Source organism: Balaenoptera musculus, chromosome 8 (assembly GCF_009873245.2).
Source record: "Balaenoptera musculus isolate JJ_BM4_2016_0621 chromosome 8, mBalMus1.pri.v3, whole genome shotgun sequence".
Lineage (NCBI taxonomy): Eukaryota > Metazoa > Chordata > Mammalia > Artiodactyla > Balaenopteridae > Balaenoptera > Balaenoptera musculus.
In genome coordinates, this window is record NC_045792.1 from 56,203,377 (window position 1) to 56,224,225 (window position 20,849).

At 44.2% G+C, this 20,849-nt stretch overlaps 1 protein-coding gene across 4 annotated transcripts; it reads right to left on the reverse strand.

Moving 5' to 3' along the window:
• Nucleotides 1-233: 233 nt before the first annotated feature.
• Nucleotides 234-19,599, reverse strand: NEU3 (neuraminidase 3). 4 transcript variants are annotated; one of them, XM_036861521.1, is made up of 3 exons: nucleotides 19,211-19,599; nucleotides 14,693-14,904; nucleotides 234-5,909 (listed from the first exon to the last, which is right to left on the reverse strand). In XM_036861521.1, exons 1-3 carry the CDS (start codon nucleotides 19,233-19,235, stop codon nucleotides 4,830-4,832), a joined length of 1,317 nt encoding a protein of 438 aa, XP_036717416.1. In that variant the 5' UTR covers nucleotides 19,236-19,599; the 3' UTR covers nucleotides 234-4,829. The 4 variants fall into 4 exon arrangements, with proteins under 4 accessions (XP_036717416.1, XP_036717415.1, XP_036717418.1 ...); XM_036861520.1 differs by having other exon boundaries at nucleotides 14,693-14,995; nucleotides 19,211-19,597; XM_036861523.1 differs by lacking the exon at nucleotides 14,693-14,904 and having other exon boundaries at nucleotides 19,211-19,597.
• Nucleotides 19,600-20,849: the final 1,250 nt, after the last annotated feature.

Below are 20,849 nucleotides of genomic sequence, written 5' to 3' on the forward strand. Positions count from 1 at the left end.
TGTTTAAGCCAGTTTAATCAAATTTGCCATTGTTTCAATATTCAAGAGGTTTCCAATGTTTTATTGAATATGAGTTTAATAAATTGAGCACTAAAGTTTATGTAGTAGTGCATATTCCTCTCAAGCTCAGAGGTCCTTCAGACATTAAGCAATCTAAAAGAACACACAAAAATAAAATAGATCACTGGATTTTAAAAAAATGATTATATAAATAATTTTTGTAGAACAATTTTAAGAGGTAAATTAGCAGTTCTCTGAACTTCATTTATTCTTTCATCTTTATATAACTCAGTGTTATGACGAAAGGTAGGCCCATTTGAAAGTTTGTCAGTAGTCAATTTGTTTTAAGAGGAGCAGACTAACCTACTGATAGAACTTGAGTTATGTGGAAACATGTCGAAATTCAGCCAGTGCATTGAGCATTTCAATGGAACAAACAGTCAAGTAAAAATCATGAGTTAAGTTAAAGCTATCACCCCACTTCACTGAGGTAAACATTTGCGGACTCTCCAGCTTCAATTTGAGAACCTCAAGGTTATTTTCAAAATAGAAAAAGACGTGCAGTGACAGCACGGGGCTGGTGTCAGACAGGGGTGATTCTGTGCAGCCCAGTTCCTCCACTTAACAGCTAGCATGTAACATGCAACCAAACCAGTCATGCTAATCTCTGCCCTGCTTCCCTCGGTAGGTAACTATGTTCAAATGACAATGTGTAAAAATGCAAAGGATTATGATTAAGATTTTCTGAAAGTAAAAGTTCTTATGAAAAGCAAGAAAGTGCTTCAAAATCCATTTTTTGAAAGAAGCTGGCTACACACTAGACATAAGTATTAGGATGATAATCATCTCAGTTTCTTTAACAAAAGCAACAAAAATCAAAAACAGTAGCCATCAGAATAAAGCTCTTTATTCACCTTCCTTGTTTCAAAGAGTCATGGTAGTTCTTACAGTAGAGAGAGCATTTCTGGCACGTGGTAGCACAGAACCAAGGCACGCTCAAACACGCTGAGCCCCAGCATCTCCCTGGAGGAGTGACAGCTGCAGAAAACCCAGTCAGGGACAGAGGGGAAATGCCAGTGAAATGAGAATCCCAGGTCAAGGCTTGGCTTTAGACTTGGGCTGTGATCCTGGGACATCCAGGCAGGACCAAGCTCAAGCCAGAGAGCAGCTCATTCCCAGGAAGTACTGTGACTGGCCTGGATACAGGCCCCACAGAGAAGACTGATTTAGGACAAGTGTTCAGCAGGCTGAGAGTGCAAGCCACAGAGGGACGCAACATGCTTCTCCCATGGGGAAACTTGCCCTGGCCTCTCAATTAGCTCCAGAAGGCCAAGGGCCTTTGACTTCTTTGTTCATTCAGCATAACTTTACTGCTGTCTATTCTGTGCCAGGCCCTGTGCCGGCTGCAGAGAACTAAGAGAGGAATCAGACACAGTCCTTACTTTCAGGGAATTCCGAATATGAAAGAAAAATCATATATTTATAAATAAGTCATTGTGACTCAAGGTAAAAAGGATGCAGAAAGGAGTCAGACAAACTTGGCCCTTGAGGAGTTCACAGCCTAGCAGAGGCCTAGGCTAGGTTGCAACACGGACAATAACACAGGGCAGCCTGTGATAAGGACCAAAGAGAGGCTCAGGCCGTGTGCTCTGGCAGCACAGGGAAGGATGACACAACAGCCACTGGATGACGCAGTGGGGAAAATTCACAGCTTATCAGAGAAGACTGAGCAGCCTAATCTGGCCAAAGTGGAAGTAATGAATCCTACTGCCTCGGGGAGGGGATTGTGCAGCCTCCGGCTGACCTCTGTGAGTCCCCTGGGCTACCCAACGGGCAGGGTGCAAGGTCTCTTATCTATGGATGCAGCTGCGTGATATCCTGTGGATATCTGAGGGGAGACTGGTGACCAGGAGGAACAGGTCCAAATAACAAGGGCCCATGGTAAAGGTTAGGAGCCTAGGAGTGAGTGAACCAGGAGGGCCTCTGGGGTCAAAGGACCACAGCCTACACAGTCCTCTCTTCATGCGCTAGATTAGCGACCTCCAGTCTGCTTTCCTCTTTTCTTCACAGCTGCCATCACCTGCCCTATCTTTTCCATTCTCCCAACCTGACAGTGGCTGAAATGGGCTCAGTTAGGGGACCAGTATCATGGTATAGGTCCCAGGGCCCTGAAGACCTTGGGTAACTGACACTAACAGAGTTGGAGAGCCTACAGCTGTTTCTGTTGGTCACCTGGCACAGAGACAGCTTAAAGTTACAGGGTTGGGTCGGAACTTGTCTGCAGCCTAAACTGTGCGGGTCTCTTTCCCTTCACACACATTTCGGGGACGAGCTCCAGCCTGTTGTCATTTCTTCTTCACAGCGGCCACCACCTACACCAGCTCTCCAGCCTGGGCTTCATGTCTGCACCCCTTTCTCTCCCTTCCTAAAGGTGTCAGGACTCCTACCTGTTGTTCTTTTCCTCCACAGCTGCCATCACCCCTCTGTTCCTCTCTCTAATCCTCATTCTGGATTACCCCTGTCCCCAATCCTCTTTTTTGGCTATTCCTGAAATATGCACATAGCCCCTGCACCTATTAAGAGTTTCATTGCTAGTCACCAAGGAGAAGCAAACATGAAGCAAAGGGGAAGGAGAAAGGGGAGGGCAACTTAGAGATGGATGGACTTCTTATGAGAACTGGACATCTGTGGTCCACACTGGCACGTGACTGAGCTCCCTTCTTTGACTCCCTTCTTGGATGGCCCCAAAGAAGTCTTTGTATTCTCATTTTCTCCATCCTTTAACTCTGGTTTTAGAACTTAGCCACCTTCCCTATTCCTGTCTATTTGGGGTATGGTGCCCATGACAGCTTTGCTGAACGAGGTTTCTACTAGTCAGGAGGGGACTGCCCTTTCAGTCCTCTCCCCTCCCCAGTTCCTCCCTGTACCACCAACTCTGCCCACTCCCAAACCCCCATCCCCTCCACTTGCCAACTTGACAGAGGCCTTCTCTGATAGTGGCTTCAATATAAAGAAGTAGAGATGAGTATTCATTATTTTGCCCAACAACTGAAGGTCCTACATGCCAGGCTAAATGTAAACACCCTTTAGTAGGCAATTAGGAGCCACAAATGATTTTCAACCAGGGAATGGCAATAGAAAGTATCTCACATTATGCCTAGACACTCAATTATAGAAATATTTAGATAAATGTATAAATGAGTGAATGAATGATCATAACTGTGTATTGGGAAGATAACTTTAGCAAATGTATGAGAGGCTAAGGGGATTTTTAAAAGCCCCTCTAAGCCCTGGGCTTAAGCCATACGCTAAAGTAGGTGAAGTTAATCTCTACTTTCATCCTGTAGGACTCTCTACCATCTGACTGGTATGACTGCAACCCCCAGCCTCCTAGGCTGTGTTCCATGACTAAGACTTGCTCCCCAGGGTCATTACTCAGCACGAAATATATTTACCTGATGCCTGTTTAAGGCATTATCCGCCCAAAATAGGGACAAAAAAGATATCTCTCATGATAGAATATCTGTCACAGTAACAGGCTTATGGGGGAAACAATCAAAAGTAAGAGCGACCATCTGCTTTCGTCTGAGAGAACCAGCACTGGCAAAGTGCAGCCCCTAATCTGCTAGACAAAGAGGCATCCCTACTTCCCCAACAGTGATTTCAGTAGGTCCGAACAAATACGCCTGATTCAGACCTTTGGGAGACCCTCCTAATGGTGAAGACCTTCTCCATGGGTAAAGGAGTGGCTGGGCCAGGACAACATTCTGAGAAAAACAAACTGAGAAACCCAGCAGCCTGGGCAAGCTCTGGGGCAGATGACTCCAGGCACAATGAAGACACAACTGAGATAATGATGTCAGGAGCTACCATCACCCCAAGTTAGAGCCCAACATCTACAAACTACCCTACCAGCTGCATTTATTTTCTTGACTTTTCTCCCTCTTCTAGCCCCATAAACTGTGAACTCCTTGAGGGCAGAGACTGTGGGAAGTTTTGTCCAATGCTTTAAAGTCCTAACCCATGTCCATTTCCCATTAAGAACTATCCTAATAAATGAACTTCAAGTTGATCTTTCATAGGAGTCATGCCATCAGAAACAATAAGTACCATCATCAAGGACCACTGACATTGAGCTTCTCATTTTCTCCCTAGGAGATAATGCTTTCTGGATAAGGGAAGGTTGAGCAGAGCTGCAAAGCTGGAGAAGGTAAGTGACCTCATGATTCTACTATTTTGCCCAAATCCTCTCAAACAGTGAGCCTGTAGAGCTCTGAGCATGATTAGAAGGATGTGTGTGTTTTTGTTATTAAAAACAAAACAATCCACCCACATCTTCCTTTGTGCCATGCCACCTGCTTGTAACCTCATACTTGGATGAGTGGCGAGTCATTTGAAAAGCTGAGTCCTCTGACTTCCATTTTGAGATAAGAGTCCTATATGCAGCCAGGACTTGCTGATCAGGGAGCATGCAGGCACTCTGCCTTTCCTGGGGATGGGAAGAAGAGAAATCACAGACCCAATCCTCTCATTTTACAGATGGAGACCTGAGGCCCAGAGAGTACAGGTGACATGCCCAAGGTTCCAAAGCAAGCCAGTGGAAAAGCCAGGACTACTCTCAACTCACACTTCAGTGCCCTTTCGACTGCAGTAGCTATGGCAAAATTTTCATTTTGCTCTTTGGAGAAGTGAAAAAAGGTAGGGAACAGAATATTACATTTTTGGATTCTCTGCAGACTTCAGTAACCTCTGTTATCCTGGCCTCCACTGTCCTGGCTGTGGTTGCCTCCTATGGTAGCCCTTCTATGGAAAGTTGGGTCCTAAGTCAATTAGTTTTGAGTTGGCTCAGAGTTCCTACCAGGGCTGGTGCAGTCCCCTTGCACGTGGCTCAGGATCTCTCGGTCTGTAAACAGGCGGAAGGCAATCTGCTCGCACTCCCGCTTGGTCCCACATTCAAACAAACACCCAAACAAGGCCTCCTTCTCCAGAACAGCCAAATCAGAGTAGCCACAGGGCCCGCAGTGCAAGATCCAGGGGCGGGACCAGCAGGCAGCCTCCAACGGGCTCTGGTTGAGGTAGATGCCTAGGTCGACCCTCCGTTTCTTACTGGTTGGGTGTGAGTACAAGAGCCATGATTCTGACAGGGTTCCAGCTTCTGGCTCCAGCCTCAGTGAGCCGTCCAGCAGATGGCTCTGCTGAATGGTAGGAGCATCTTTGCCAGCAGGGTGCTGGCACCCATCTGGGGTCTCCAGGGACCGGAAACTCACCACACTGCCTTGGCAGCCACGAGGGGGCTCACAGAGCTGTTGGCTCAGAGCTAGTTTCTGAAAGCATTCACCATGGTCGGTGCTGAGAGCCTCTGCCCGGCACCTGTTTGGTGTCCGGGCACTGCAATACAGCACAGCGTGGCCAGCCTTCCCAGTTACCTCTGCCACTTCGCACTCCACTGTCACCATGGGCTTAATGAGCCTGCCATGGTGCCATGTGGTTCCTAGGTCATCACTATAGATCATCAGGGAATGAGGCCTGGCTTTATATGGTAGCCGAAAGCAAAAGAACCGGTAAGGGATGTAGTAGGCGTATGCAGGGATGATCAGCCTCCCCGACTGCAGCTGGATGCCATGACCTGGGCCCACAGCAAACGTGGCCCAATGCTCCACCTCTGGGCCAATGACCTCCTCGGTCAGGTCCCTCACCTCGCTCCATGAATAGCCAGCATCCTGACTGCAGATGAAGCAGAGGCGGGTAGCATTCCTGCCTGACACAATCTGTTGACGCTCAGTGACACGGCCCCGCACACAGATGAAGAATAGGTACACACGGCCACTCTTCTGCTCCCACACAGGACAGGGGTTCATGGTCCGATGCCCAGGTAATGTGGCTTCCATCAGTGGCTTCAGGGGTTCCCACTAGACAAGGGGAAGGAAGAAAGAGCAGGAATGAAAGACTAATAGGAAGACATGAGGTTCATTAAAAGCATTAATACTGGGGACTTCTCTGATGGTCCAGTGGTTGAGAATCCGCCTTCCAATGCAGGAGACGCGGGTTCAATCCCTGGTCGGGGAACTAAGATCCCACATGCCGTGGGGCAACTAAGCCCGTGCGCCACAACAAAAGATGCTGCATGGAAAGATCCCGCAACAAAAGATCCTGCATGCCTCAACTAACACCTGATGCAGCCACAAATAAATAAACAAATAAATAAATATTTTTTTAAAAAGCATGAATACTTCTCAGAGATAAGACATAAATGGTACTGAAATCTATAAAATCATGAAGGCCCAAGTGTTCACTGAATTCTCAAATATTATAGGCTAACTTATCAGCTGCAAAGAGGCAATGCTAGGTATTGTACATGCTATCTCCTCTGGCTGGAACACTCTTCTGCACTTTGTGTACATGCCCAATTCATCGTCCAAAACTCAACTCAAAGTCACCTTCTTTATGAAGCCTTGCATGAGGCTCCCTCCCCCCACCCCCATTACCAAAGACAATCGGTGGCTTCCTCTTTTTTATTTGTATTCATTTATTTATTTTTGGCTGTGTTGGGTCTTCGTTTCGTGCAAGGGCTTTCTCTAGTTGCAGCGAGCGGGGGCCACACTCTTCATCGCGGTGCGCGGACCTCTCACTATCGCAGCCTCTCTTGTTGCGGAGCACAGGCTCCAGACGCGCAGGCTCAGTAGTTGTGGCTCACGGGCCCAGTTGCTCCGCGGCATGTGGGATCTCCCCAGACCAAGGCTCGAACCCGTGTCCCCTACATTGGCAGGTGGATTCTCAACCACTGCACCACCAGGGAAGCCCTGTTCCTCTTTGTACACACAGAAGAGTCATAGCACATATTATATATCGTGCAGGCACACCTCGGAGATACTTGAGGTACTTGAGATACTTGAGGCTCAGTTCCAGATCACCGCAATGTCGCCATAAAGTGAGTCACACGGATTTTTTTTGTAAATTTATATTTACACTAGGCTGTAGTCTATTAAGTGTGCAATAGCATTATGTCAAAAAAAATAAACAATGTACATACCTTAATTTAAAAACACTTTATTGCTAAAAAAATGCTAACCGCCATTCAGCAAGTTACAAGCTTTCTGCTGGTGGAGGGTTTGAAATACCGCAAGAATTACCAATATGTGACACAGAGACTCAAAGTGAGCAAACGCTGTTGGAAAAATGGTGCCGACCTGCTTGATGCAAAGTTGCCACAAACCTTCAATTTGTGAAAAACGCATTATCTGTGAAGCACAGTAAAGCGAAGTGCAATAAAATGAGGTATGTCTGTAATTTTTTATGTGACTGGCTCCATTCCTAGATTATCAGTCTTTTGAAGGTAAAAACCAAATTATTCTGATTTTGTGTTGCCAGTGCCTAGCACATGATAGGAGCAAAATAAATATTTTTAAAAAGAAAGGACACCTCCCCCCCCCAAAAAAAAAGAAGAAAAGAAAGAGAAAAGAAAAGAAAGGCCAACACATAGGGAAGTTTTAGGCAAATAAAGGGAAATTTAAGACAAAGATTTTTTTTTTCCTTCCTCTACTACCCCAGGAGGCAATTCATAACGACGTCATTAAAAACTCAAGCATGGAGTCAGAGACACCTAGTTCAAACCCTGCCTTCACCACTCATCATGTGATCTTGGGCAAGTTACTCAATCTCACTTTTCCTCCATTTCCTCATCAATTAAATGGAGGATGTAATAACATGCTCACAGAGGGGATGTAAGGATAAAATGAAATAATGCCTAATCAGACATACCACAAAGACCTAATTTCCTTAATATATTTTTAAAACAATATTAGAAATTGGTAAGAAAATTTCCAAAAACCCCAAGAGAACTGGGCAAAGAGCAAGATCAGACAACCCAACAGAAAGAGAAAAAAAAAATGAAAATGTGAAGGAAAAGGACTTGCAATTACAACAAACTAGGTAATTTGAACCAAACTTTCTACTGAGAACTAGGATAGATAAAAAAAAATTAAGACAAAAAAATCATTTGAAAGCACCAGAGAGCAAACAAGGCCATGAAGAATTATAGGCCAAGAACTGAAAGTTCATTCAGAGCAGCTGACTTGGTATTTTGAGTACCTTTTCCCCTCAGGTATCTCTACTAATTCTCAAAGAGGTAACTGAAAAGCTGAGAAACCAAGCAACTCATTTGACAGCCCTATGGGGCTAGTAGGACAAAAATTAGAGGCCCTGGTAAACCCACCAGGCTTTGAGTTGGAACCTTAAAGGGCTAAGTCCCAGAAGTGCAGATGAAACTGGATAGACCAGCCCTCACAACCACCACTCTAGAAAACTGGTTGGCATTACCTACAAAAGTAGAATATAAACATACCCTATAATCCAGTAACGCCATTTCTAGATATCAACCCAGCAAAAAGCACGCACATAGTACTGAAAAACATGTGCAGAATATTCAGAGCTGCAGTGTCTATACACATAATCACTAACCTGAATCGCCAACAGCAGTAGAACGGATCAATTCATTGTGTATAGTCATACAATGGAAAATTATGTAACAATGAAAATGAACAAATAAAGCTGTATACAACAATCTGGATAAACCTCAAGAATACTGAACAAAAGAAGCCAAACATAAAGAATCCATAGACTAAAACCAAGCAAAACTCTAGAGCTATAAATCAGGCTAGTAATTACCTTTGGGGAAGAAGAGAGGGGGCATAAGAGAAGCTTCTGAGGTGCTGGCAATATTCTATTTCTTGAGCTGAGTGTGAGTCCGCAAGTGTTGGCTTTGTCAATTCACAGAGCTGACATTTATGTTTTGTGCATTTGACAATTATGTTGTTTTATGTTTTCTGTATCTGTTATCACTTTACATGAAAAACATTTTTAAGGTAGTATTAAGACTATATACTTGGACTTCTCTGGTGGTGCAATGGTTAAGAATCCGCCTGCCACCACAATGTAATAACTCTAATAGTTACATAACTGTGGAGTTACAGAGTTCACTGAGATTGGTCATGTTGTTTGACTTCACTCATTTATTTATATAAAAAACATATATTGTGCACCTTTAACATAAAAGGCACTGTGAAGGCTTCTCAAGATGTAATATTTAGAATATATTAAAGTTACTCCATCTTTAGTTTCAATGTTATAAATTAACACAGGAAGTACAGTGTTATGATCAGTTGCCTGATATCCTGTCTGGAAAGGGGTTAAAAAAAAAAAAAAAAGAATCCGCCTGCCAACACAGGGGACATGGGTTTGAGCCCTGGGCCAGGAAGATACCACATGTCACGGAGCAACTAAGCCCGTGTGCCACAACTACTGAGCCTGCATGCCACAACTACTGAAGCCCGCGCGCCTAAAGCCTGTGCTCTACAACAAGAAGCCACCGCAATGAGAAGCCTGCGCACCGCAACAAAGAGTAGCCCCCGCTTGTTGCAACTAGAGAAAGCCTGCACGCAGCAACAAAGACCCAATGCAGCCAAAAATAAATTAAAATTTTTTTAAAAAATTTAAAAAAAAAGACTATATACTTGTACTTCGTTTCTGTATGAAGAAGCACTAAAAGGATACATAAGAAACAATAGTGACTGCCTATGAGAGGCAGAGGACTGGGAATCGGATGTATATACCTTTTTACACTGTTTTTATTCTTCAGCAATATGAAAGTATTAACCACCCTAAACAAAAAATAAGATTTTAAAAAATTAACTCCTGCATGAATGAGCAAAGCATATTATTAAGCAAAGCTCAGATCACAGAATCTGAGTTATAAGGACCTTGTGCTAACTCACATCCTACAGAAGATTCTCCTCTAAGTCTTGTGGATAAAGGCCATTCAGTCTCTCCTTGAACTGGTCTAGGGACAGGGAACTCACTATCTCTGGGGCAGCCCATTCTATACCAGAGTGCCTTGTACATTGTAAACACTTCAAACATTATGTGCCAAAGTCAACTTAATTATTGGGCAGAAGCCCACCTTCCTCCATGAAGCTCTCCCAGATTGGCTAACTGATCAAGGATTGCTTCCTAAGTCCTCTCAAATGGTTTTCTTCCTCTCTGGAAACTATATGCATGAGAAGTCCACATCGCTGTCTGATCTGATTGCATTTTAAACCAATGGAGGCAGGGTCCTCAGTTCCTTGTGACTCTTGGGTAATCAAAACTCAGAAGGCCACCAGCAGGAAGGGGCAGCCAGGCCTGCCTCGAGAGGGAGAGAAAAGGCACCCACAGAGCTGACTCCAGAGCCTTGAAGACACCACCAGAGAGAGGAGATAAAGAAAGCACTGTGGATGTCAGAGAAGGAAAAGACTGTGTCTGGATATGGGAAATCCAGGGAGAAATCACCTTCTATTCTGCTCATTTTTAACACACCCACTTCAAGTATCAGCTTAGATGCCATGCCCTGCACAACAGCTTCTCTGATCCCAGCTGCATTTGAACTCCTAAGGAAACACCTCACTCTGCATAAACCTGCCTTGTGACACTTTGTGGATTCTGGGTGGGAGTTTTGGACAGTTATATCTGTGCACAGCTTTGTTTTCTCTCTATAATTTGGTTGTGCAAATTCTTCCCAAAGAGGGGTCAGAGTCTATCAATTTTTGCATCCCCCTCCCTTCACAACATCCCCTGACTTAATGCCTGGTACTTGGTAGGTGCTCAATAAATGTTGAAGGGAAGAAAAAAGGAAGGGAAAGAGAAAGGAAGAAAGATGACAGAGGGAGAGAGGAACGGAGGAAAGTGGGAGGAAGGAAAAAGGGATGGAAGGAAGAAGGATCACAGAAGTGCTCTCAGATGGAAACAATAATCTATAAACAATGTATGGAGGCTCTTCTCCACGTTCCTCCAGTACGTGTCTCCTCTCCCTTCCAAGTGCCAACAAGAGGGTCTGGGGAGCAGATTTAATTTTCTATTGTCACCTTGGGGATAGTACCCCTGTGTCCTTAGCACCCTGTGGGAAACCAACACTTCAGGGATAGCACTGAATATGTGATCTGATGAGAAGTAACAGCTGCAAACTCATTTGGATGGTTAAGATTGCTCAGATCAACAACCTTGAGCAGGATCCAGGAAGATATAAGAAATCCATTAACACAGATACTCCCTTTAAGAACAGGAAGAAAAAAAATTATTGGGCAGTCTAGTCATTGGGAAGTCAGAAGCTCAGCCATCCTTACTAGCTGAGAGGAGAAAATGAAATGGGCCAGATATGTCTAATATAAAGTTGACATGAAGCTGGAAAAAAATGTGAACAAAACATGAAAGCGTTAGAAGCCAAATGATCTCAACCAGGTGGAAGCAATGGCACGCAAACAAGCTGAGGCTTGACAGAGATAAAACAAGTCTTGGGCTTAAAAATTTAGATGGAGAAACGTGATTAAAGAACAACAAATGTAATGGCCAACAAGCATATGAAAAGATACTGAACACTGCTAATAATTAGAGGAATGCAAATCAAAATCATAATGAAATCAGTTCATATCCATTAGGATGGCTACTATCAAAAACCCCCCACAAAATGAAGTAAGTGTTGGTGAGGATGTGGAGAAATACAAAATGGTACAGTCACTGTGGAAAACAGTATGGAGGTTCCTCAAAAATTTTAAATATCAATAGAATTACCACATGATCACCTTCTAGGTCTATATCCAAAAGAATTGAAAGAACCGTCTTGAAGAGACATTTGCACACCCATGTTCACAATAGCCAAAAGGTGGGAGCAACTTAAGTGTCCATCAACCGATGAATGGATAAACAAAATGGATAAAGGAATGAATGGATAAACGAAAGGGATAAATGAAATAATAGATTAACATACAATAAGAAGGAAATCCTGACATAATGCTATGACATGGATGAACCTTGAGGATGTTATACTAAGTAAATAAACCAATCACAAAAAGACAAAATATTGCATGATTCCACTTACATGAAGTATCTAAAGTAATCAAATTCATAGAAACAAAGTACAATAGTAATTTCTAGGGGCTTGGAGAGGGGGAAATGATTTGTTCAATGAGTATAAAGTTACAGTCATGCACTGTTGAATAAGTTCTAGAGACCTGTTGCATAACAATGTAATACAGTTAACAATACTGCAATGTACACTTAAAATGGTTAAGATGGAAAGTTTTACATTAGGAGTATTTTACCACAATTAAAACTGTTTTAAAAAGAACAAAAAATGTGGAAAAGTCTTGGAGGTTTTAGTTGACCATCTACTTAACGTTTATGCAGCTACCAAAAAAGTAAATGTCGGACTTCCCTGGTGGCGCAGTGGTTAAGAATCCGCCTGCCAATGCAGGGGACACAGGTTTGAGCCCTGGTCGAGGAAGATCCCACATGCCGCGGAGCAGCTAAGCCCGTGCACCACAACTACTGAGCCTGCGCTCTAGAGCCCGTGAGCCACAACTACTGAAGCCTGTGCGCCTACAGCCTGTGCTCCGCAACAAGAGAAGCCACCGCAATGAGAAGCCCACGCACCACAACGAAGAGTAGCTCCTCCGCTCACCACAACTAGAGAAAGCCGGCGCGCAGCAACGAAGACCCAACACAGCCAAAAATAAATAAATAAATAAATAAATAAATTTATTAAAAAAAAAAAAAAGTAAATGTCACTTTACCTTAGGCTGTATTAAAAGGATACAAGATGCGATAGCCACCTCACTGCTGAACTGGTCAATCTATCCCTAGGGTCTTAAGTTCAATTCTGAGTACCATACTTTGAAAAAAGACACTGACATCCCACACCAGGTCCCAAGGACAGTAATCACAGTTTTCAAGGGACCAGAAACCAAATCAAGACTGTGGTCTAAGAAGCTGCTAAAAGAACTGAAGCTGTTGAACCCAAAAAATAGAAGACTCAGAGGGTGTGAATACCGTTTTCAGATACATCAAAGAGCAGTTCTCCAGAAAAGGGACTTTACCTATATAATGTACAGAAGGCAGAACAAGACCAATGGGTAATTATAGAGAAGTACAGATCGTCTCATTCAAAAAAAAAAAAAAAGTTAACAGTTGCTACAGGATTAAGTTCCTCATTTGAGGAGTTGTGTAAGTAGACCCTTAATAGAAGATGACTAATGTTGAGTTCCTACTATGTAATTGCTATTATTAATTATATTTTGCAGACAATGAAACAGAGAAGAGTCAGGTATTCAAGTTCACAGCCAATAAATGATAGGTCTTGCCTGACTCCAAAGCCAGGCTCTTAACCACTAAGCTATTAGTAGCTACCAATGGAATACAGAAGATTTCTATATTGGGAAAGAAGTTGGGCTGATAATTCTAACTTTAAGATACTACAATTAAGTAAATGAGAGAATTAATGTGAATAAAATAAAGAGAAGAGAGAATGAGTTAAAGTGGACACATCTGTGAATGTGTGTGACTACTGGGCAGTGAGGTTATGTAACAGGTATGGTCTGATAAAAAACGCTTAACTGCCCAACTGTCTGTGACAGAAAGCAGGGCAACATAACCACAGGCATTGCCTGTCCTGGAGGAAACAAAAGAGCTAGAACTCCAAGTAGGGCTACAGGACACCCGGGATATAAGCAGAGGTTTGACCCTGGGAAGCCACAAGAAAGACTTGTGACAAGGTGTAAGAGCAGGGAATGGAAATTCCCTGAAGTAAAAAACTTCCCTACAGGGAAATGTGAGTAAGTCATCAAAAGCAAAGACAGGAGTTGCTGGCAAGGGCCACCCTCAGCAGAATAGCATTTGCACTGTAACAGCAAAACAAGGCATCCCTATGGACATGAAGTTTTAATGGTGAGGTTTCTGTGAGTAGAAAAGCAGAGCAGGTTAGAGGGATTAAAGTAACTCTTATAAAAAATATATGTATGTGTGTAACTCTCAAATCCATTGTCTCACCTGATCCTCACTTCAGCAATCTCTGAGCGATAAAAGGCAACAATGAGAAAAGTGGGATCTGAAGTAACCCTGTAGTTCATAGGCCCAAGGGCAGCAACCATTCTCTCCCCCATAAAAACACAGTAAACATGTGCTACTTAGGGACAAGGGCACCAAACCCATTTCTGCCTCTTATTAGGTGTGTGCCTAAGGCAAGTCACTTTACTTCCGAGCTCCAGCTTGCTGTTGTAAAACGGGCATCATAATATTTACCTCACATAAAGCATAGGGGAGAGGAAGAGCAGGAATGGGAAGAGGAGCGGGAGTATGGGTGCTGTCATCCTCCCCCGCATCTTCTGGTAGTTGTGGTCTTGAACAAGCTACCTACCTGTTGGAGCACCAGGATCCCTCATCAGCAAAACTGGATTAACAATGCTTACTTCTTTTGATGACTTATGAGGATAAAAGAGAATGTGAATGAAAAAGAAAAGCACACCACATGTTGGCCAAACTGAACAAACCATGGAGGCCTCTAGTCAGAGACTGAGTTTGAAGCCTGCTTTTACTGCTTTATTATAGCTGTGTGACCTTGAGCAAATAGCAACCTCTCTGGGCCTCAGTTTCCTCATCTGTAAAATGTGACTGACAATAGTTCCTACGTCACAGAATGGCTGTGAGATTCAGTGTGCCCCTGGCACACAGTAAGTACTCAGTAACTGACAGCATTGCTGTTACTGCTTTTTTTCCTCCTCAGCTCTGACACAGGGCTTTTCTTGCACTGATGGGAAAAGACACAGACTCTGACATACTCAGAGCAGTGTAGAAACTGAGGCCCAGGCTCAGATCTGGGATAAGCAGTCACCTGTACTGAGTGCCCAGTCCTCAACCCTCGCCTCAGCACCAGGTGGAGAGCATCCTCATCCCTGCTCGAGGAGCGCTTCTCTGCAAAGGCCAGGAAGGTGTGGGTAGGGGGAACATAGAGCAAGGCTGGGATCCGGTAGGTGATCCCTCTCTTGTCCTCCTGCTGGAACAGAGGGCTGTTGATGGAGCACGATGTCATTTCTTCCATGACCTCTGCAAGGATAGGAGGCAGATAAACGTGTGTCCACATTCAAATGCTGGCTTGTATACAAGTTCTGCTCTATCATTCCATTTCTGGAGATCACTGGGAGGCAAAGATGTACTCAAATGTTTATTTTTTTATACAAAAGTAACATCATGATCTCAACAGTACGAAGCATGCAATAGGCATTCTCATCTAACAAGAAGTCTATCCTCCAGACTCTGTGGGAGGCTCCTATGCAGCCTGTGTCAAGTGTCTCTCCAGAGAGATTCTGTATGTGCTTCTGCCAAGCATTCAGAGGTATTACCAGCCCGGATGGTTTCTAATGTCAATTTCTTGGCGTGGAGTTTTTAGGCCATTCAGGTAATATAAACATAAACCCAAATCCATATGAGGGAATGCCTGTGGTTAAGAATTCTCCAGGCAGGTAGATGGGGATGATGTGTGCAAATTGGTCTCAAGTGATTCTGAAGAAATATTAGACACACACATTTATGTGTGTATGTATGTATGTACGTATGTATGTATGTATACATGAAGAGACAAGGACAGAGATAGAGATAGAGACAGAGAGGAAATGATATAGCAAACGGGGTAAAATGTTAAAAATTGGTAAGTCTGTATGAAAGTTATATGGGAATCTTTGTCCTGTTTTTTTTTAATAAATTTATTTATTTATTAAAAAAAAAAAAAAAAAAGAATTCTCCAGGCAAACTTTTCCCTTCTATTGGAGCCTAGAAGAGGCAATCTTCTTTGTCATCTCTGTCAGTAGTACGATTTCTTTTTCCTACTCCACTTGATCAGAGGATACAGATTTTCAAGGCATCTAGCTTCATGCGGGGATCTCACTTCCAACCAGAGTCAAACCCAGGTGGGCCCACAGTTTCATTCACTGTAACAGCAGGTATATTAAAGCCCAAGCTTCTAGGTAAGTGGGACATGCAAACATCTAGGGCAGCTGAGGTCAGGTAAAGGGGCTAACTTCTCCAGTTTTCAGTTTACTCTTGGTTTTTAGGCCTGGGGATTTCTCTTACTTTCTTGCAAATTCAGCTATAAAAGACTTTGTTATATTTATCCACCATTTTACAGGTATCCACCATTTTACAGGTTAGCTAGCCTGCCATAATGCTGAAAATGGAAATCTCTAGGTACATTTCTCACAGAAAACCAGGTGTTCAACTTCTCAGAGGCCCAAAAAGGGAATCCAGTCAGACAGACAGAACCAAGCTTAGAATTATTATATTTTCTCTCACCACCTGTCATCCAAGCTCTGTCTTCCAAGTCATTTGTAAAAATAGTCAGGCTGTAAGAATGAGGCCCATAAGGCCTTACTCATTTATTTAATAAATATTTCTGAGTGCCCACTCAGAAAGTTAGGCCATAAGGTAGGTGCTGAGGAGACAGAAAGGAATCAGAGGTCCCTGCCCTCAAGAAACCCACATCCAGGTGAGCAAAACAGACATATACATAGACAATTACAATATCATGTAGTAAGTGCTACTTTAGAGGTCAACATGAGAGCATGCAGGAAAACAGAAAAGGGCAACTGCCCAGATGAAGGCAGCAGTGGTGGAGTTTTGGAGGGGTAATAAGCCACGGGATCTCCTGTCTCATATCCTTATACTCTGGGCCTGGAACATTCAGATAGGCACAGACCTCACTCGCTCACCTCCTTCAGCTCTATTCAAACATCATCCAATCAGCGAGGCCTTCCCTGACAACTCCCTTGCCCCTCTCTATCCTCTTTTCCTGCTCTATTCTCCATGCCACTTACCATCACCTGTATATTATACTTATTTAATATACCCCACAGAATAGAAGTTCCATGAAGGGCAGGGATATGTCTGTTTTATTCCCTGATATGCCTCTACACCTAGAACCTTGCCTGGTAATTCATAGGCACTTGACAAATATTCATTGAATGATTGAATGAATGGGTGAGCTGGATCTTAAAGGATGAATAGTGGGTTAGCCAAATGAAGTGTGAAAAGAAGGGCAGAGGGAGTGGATGTGAAAAGCCTAAAGGTCACAGAAAACACAGTGAGCTGTGGGGACTCGCGGTAATCCAGTATGACTACAGTGGAGTGCAAAAGCTGTGAGCAAAGGTGGGACTGAAGGGGTCAGGTGAGTGCAAATCCTGGGAGGCTTTGATACCTTATTAAAGTGTTTATTCCCACAGGTAGGGAGCCACTCAACAGTTTTTGGCAGAGGAATGCCAAGATCAAGTATGCACTTAAGACTTCTCTCTCAGGTAGCCTTCTGGGCAATGAACTGAAGGGGAAAGTTGCACTGCTTTGGGCTACAGCCTCATAGTGTCAATCAAGACAAGCTATGTCATTGACAGTATATGAATGATTTATTTAGCATATGAATTCATTTAGCATAGGAATAATTCATTTCACTTGTTTCTAACCTAAAGCGAGAAGAATCACAGCTCACTATCTGAGGGGGTGGGGAGGTGGCCTCCTAAGTCCGGAAGAAAAGCCTCCCCTCATTCCAATTCTGGGCTCTCAGTTGTCTTCCTCACACCATTCCTCACACCATACTTGAGCACACCTCTCTCTCCCCAATTCAGGCTCTCCTGCCAGAGGGTCAGGCTTTCTTCTAAGTAAAGATCTGTCCCTGGGCCAAGCTGGTGTAATGGTTTAGAACATAAGGTCTGGACCAGGCCAGGACTGCATGAACTTGGGCATGTTATTTAACTTCTCTATGCTTCTGGATCCTCATTTATAAGATTCAGTAGAATGGGTAAAAGAATTAAGTTAAAAAGTTTAAGTGTCTGTTACAGGGCCCATGACACAGTATGAGCTCAATATAGGACAGTTACTATTTTTAGACTGTCAATCACTACATATTCTAGTTTTACTCCTTGAAACCTGTGGATGATGATGATGATAACGACAACCACAATTACAACTCCCCTTCTTAAAAGTATTTAAATCCCTCGGCACCTCTGGGAGAGGTCACATTTTAAACTCTTATAAGATATGTAAGTTAATATCAATACTATTAATCATCAGCCAACACATGATTATTGGTTAACACCAAAACAGGATGTCTCTGGGTGGTAAGAAGAATGAAGCACAGAATAAGCATGGGAATGGGCAGAGAGGACTAGGAAAAAAGAAAAGGAGAGGAAGGGAAGAGAGCACGTAAGGAGAAGCACAAGTTCTTACTGCATGACCTTGTGCTAGTCAGTTAATCGCTCTAGGTCTTGGATTCCTTGCTTATAAAATGTGGATGACAATAATACCTACCTAAGATGACTGAATGAAGAACCACTCAAAAATGTTTTATAAACTTTAAAGCACTATGTAAGTAAAAGTATTATAAATTCAGATGTCCTCACAATTTCACTTATGGCTTTGCTATCACTATAACAATTAGAGTCCCTATCATTACTTTTTATTAATTATGCTGATCATGTTGATGACAACGGTAACACAGGTGGTGACTCTGGCATTGATACCCAAACTGCTTTGCACAAACCGTAAGCCGGGAGCTAGGGATAGAGAAGAATCAGATATAGTTCTGCTCTGGAGTTGTTCATTTTAGCAGAGAACTCAACGTGATTAATTGCCGCTTTATATAATCACCTTTCAATCAAGCCCTCCTTGCTCCCTCACTGGAAGAAAGTATAGTGTAGCATGGACTTTGAAGACTGACTTGGCTTTGACACTAGCAAGTTAAATTTACCTCTGAGCCTCAGTTTCCTCACTTGTAATGGAGATAATACCGCCTATTTCTCAAGCTTGAAGAACAGTGTAATTCCACAGACTCCAATGAATCCAGAGCAGCAAGCAGCCTCCAGTGAAGCCTGGAAGGAGGCCTCCTTTCTTTATTCACTGCTAATTACTAATACTTAAGGAGCACCCGTCACACGTCAGGCCTTTGAAGATCCTGTGGTCCAAACCCTTCTCACGGTACACATGGGAAAACTCAGGCCCACAGAGGGGAATAAACTCCTCTAAGGCCACTCAATGAGTCAGTAACAAAACCCGGACCAAGGCCCAGGTCTCCTAAGTTTCAGCTCAGGGCTCTCTGCTGCCCACAGACCCTCTTTAGTAAGAAGGGTTTTCCCAGTCTCAGATCCCTTTCATCTCTAAATAACTTTGGCTTCTGTCGAAGGAAAACAAAAACAGACCTAGCCAAGAATACTTTCTGGCTCTGTCTGAGACCCTAGCCAACTGGGGTGTGTCTGACCCAATATTCCCCGCAGACTGGATTCCCTAAGCCCAGATAGTGCTGCCAAACCTGTCCCCAGAGTCACAGCGCCCCACGTTCTGGGGGGCTCTCCAGTCTCCCAGCCCCACTCACCTGCGCGGGACCCCGGCTCCTCCATGTCTCTTGGTAGGTCTGGGCGCGGGGTCAAGCCCTCACGTCTCGGACACTGAAGCCCGGGAGAATGACCAACGCTGGGGAGACAGGAGAGGGACTGCGGACGCGGACACAAACCACGAAAAGTAAAGAAGCAGGCCGACAGAGACCTCGAGAGGCCGGCACCGGGGCTGACAGACCCAAAACACCGAGAACAGCAGGTAGGAAAGCCGGTCCCGGACGCGCGGAGGCCGCAGCTCGCCGGCGGTTGGGACAGGCCATTGGCTGCGGCGGGGAGTCGGCCCCGCCCCCTCGGGCCGTTGCAGCCAAAGCCCCACCCGTCTCCTTCCGCCGCCTGGTGCCTTCGCGGCCCAGGCTGGGATATCCCTCCTCTCTCCGGCCCCCACTCCCGACCCAGCCGTGGCTTAGGATTTGCCCCTTCCTTCCCACCACCCGACCACCACCCCCTCCAACGGCTGCGCAGCTCCCTGGCGCCGCCCCTCACCCCTCCATTCCGCTCCTCTCTGTCTTTAGCCCCCTTTTCCCACGCTCCCACCTATTGGTTGCAGGTCTGTTGATGGGTATCACGCTTAAAACTTCCCTGGACAGCTTGAGAGTGGAGCGAAGGTTCCGGGCCTCAGAGGGGACTCAACTAAAAGGTCCAGAGATCCAGAGCATTGGGCAACCCACCCTTAAGAAAATAAAAATTATATTTATGTGTTATTTTATATATGTATGTGTGTGCATGTGTATATATTTTTTGAGAAAATAATAGTATTAGATTACGACCCTCTGAATAAGATAAAAACCCACAAGTCCACATTGATATGCACAATTGAATAAATATTATAAACAGGGGAGAAAGGAAAGCTCTTCCTATAGTAGAATTCCAATTTATGAAAGTAGTCCGTGCACAGGCTATTCGAACACATTACGGTTTATGTTAAACACCTGCTTTCCTTCTGAGAGTCTGGAATTTTGAAACATGTTGGGAAGAGAGTGCCCACGTGGCCAATAAAAACCGTGGGTGCTGAGTCTCTAATGGGTTCTCTAGACAGAAACATGGCACACATGCTGCATTTGTGCTGGGGGAAAGTGTGTGCTTAGTGTGATCTCTCATGAGAGGGAGAGAGCATAAGAAAGCCTATACATGGATTCTTTCAGACTCAGCCTGCAGTCCTTTTCTCTTATGATCCAGTGTGTGTCCATACTAAATACATTGCTGTAATCAATCTTAGCCGTGAGTACAGCTATAGCCTAGTGCTGAAACCGTGTAACTCCAACTGGGACTTGAACACACCGGCCGGGACTCGAACCCAGCCAAAATCCAGATTGGGACTTGAACCCACGGTCTTTTAACTGAGATCACACACCTGGTCTCAGGACTTAATGAAGCTCAGGTTCTTGATGTCTCATCACAGAAAGAATTCAGTGAGAGACAAAGTCAGAGGTAAGAAGTGAATTTATTTACAGAGAAACACACTGCACAGACAGTGTGGGCCATCTCAGAAGGTGAGAAAGGCACCAGGGTATGGGGTTGTCAGTTTTTATAGAGGTGGGTAATTGCATAGGCTAATGAGTGGGAGGAGTATTCCAGCTCTTTGGGAGAAGGGGTGGGGATTTCTAGGAACCAGGCCAC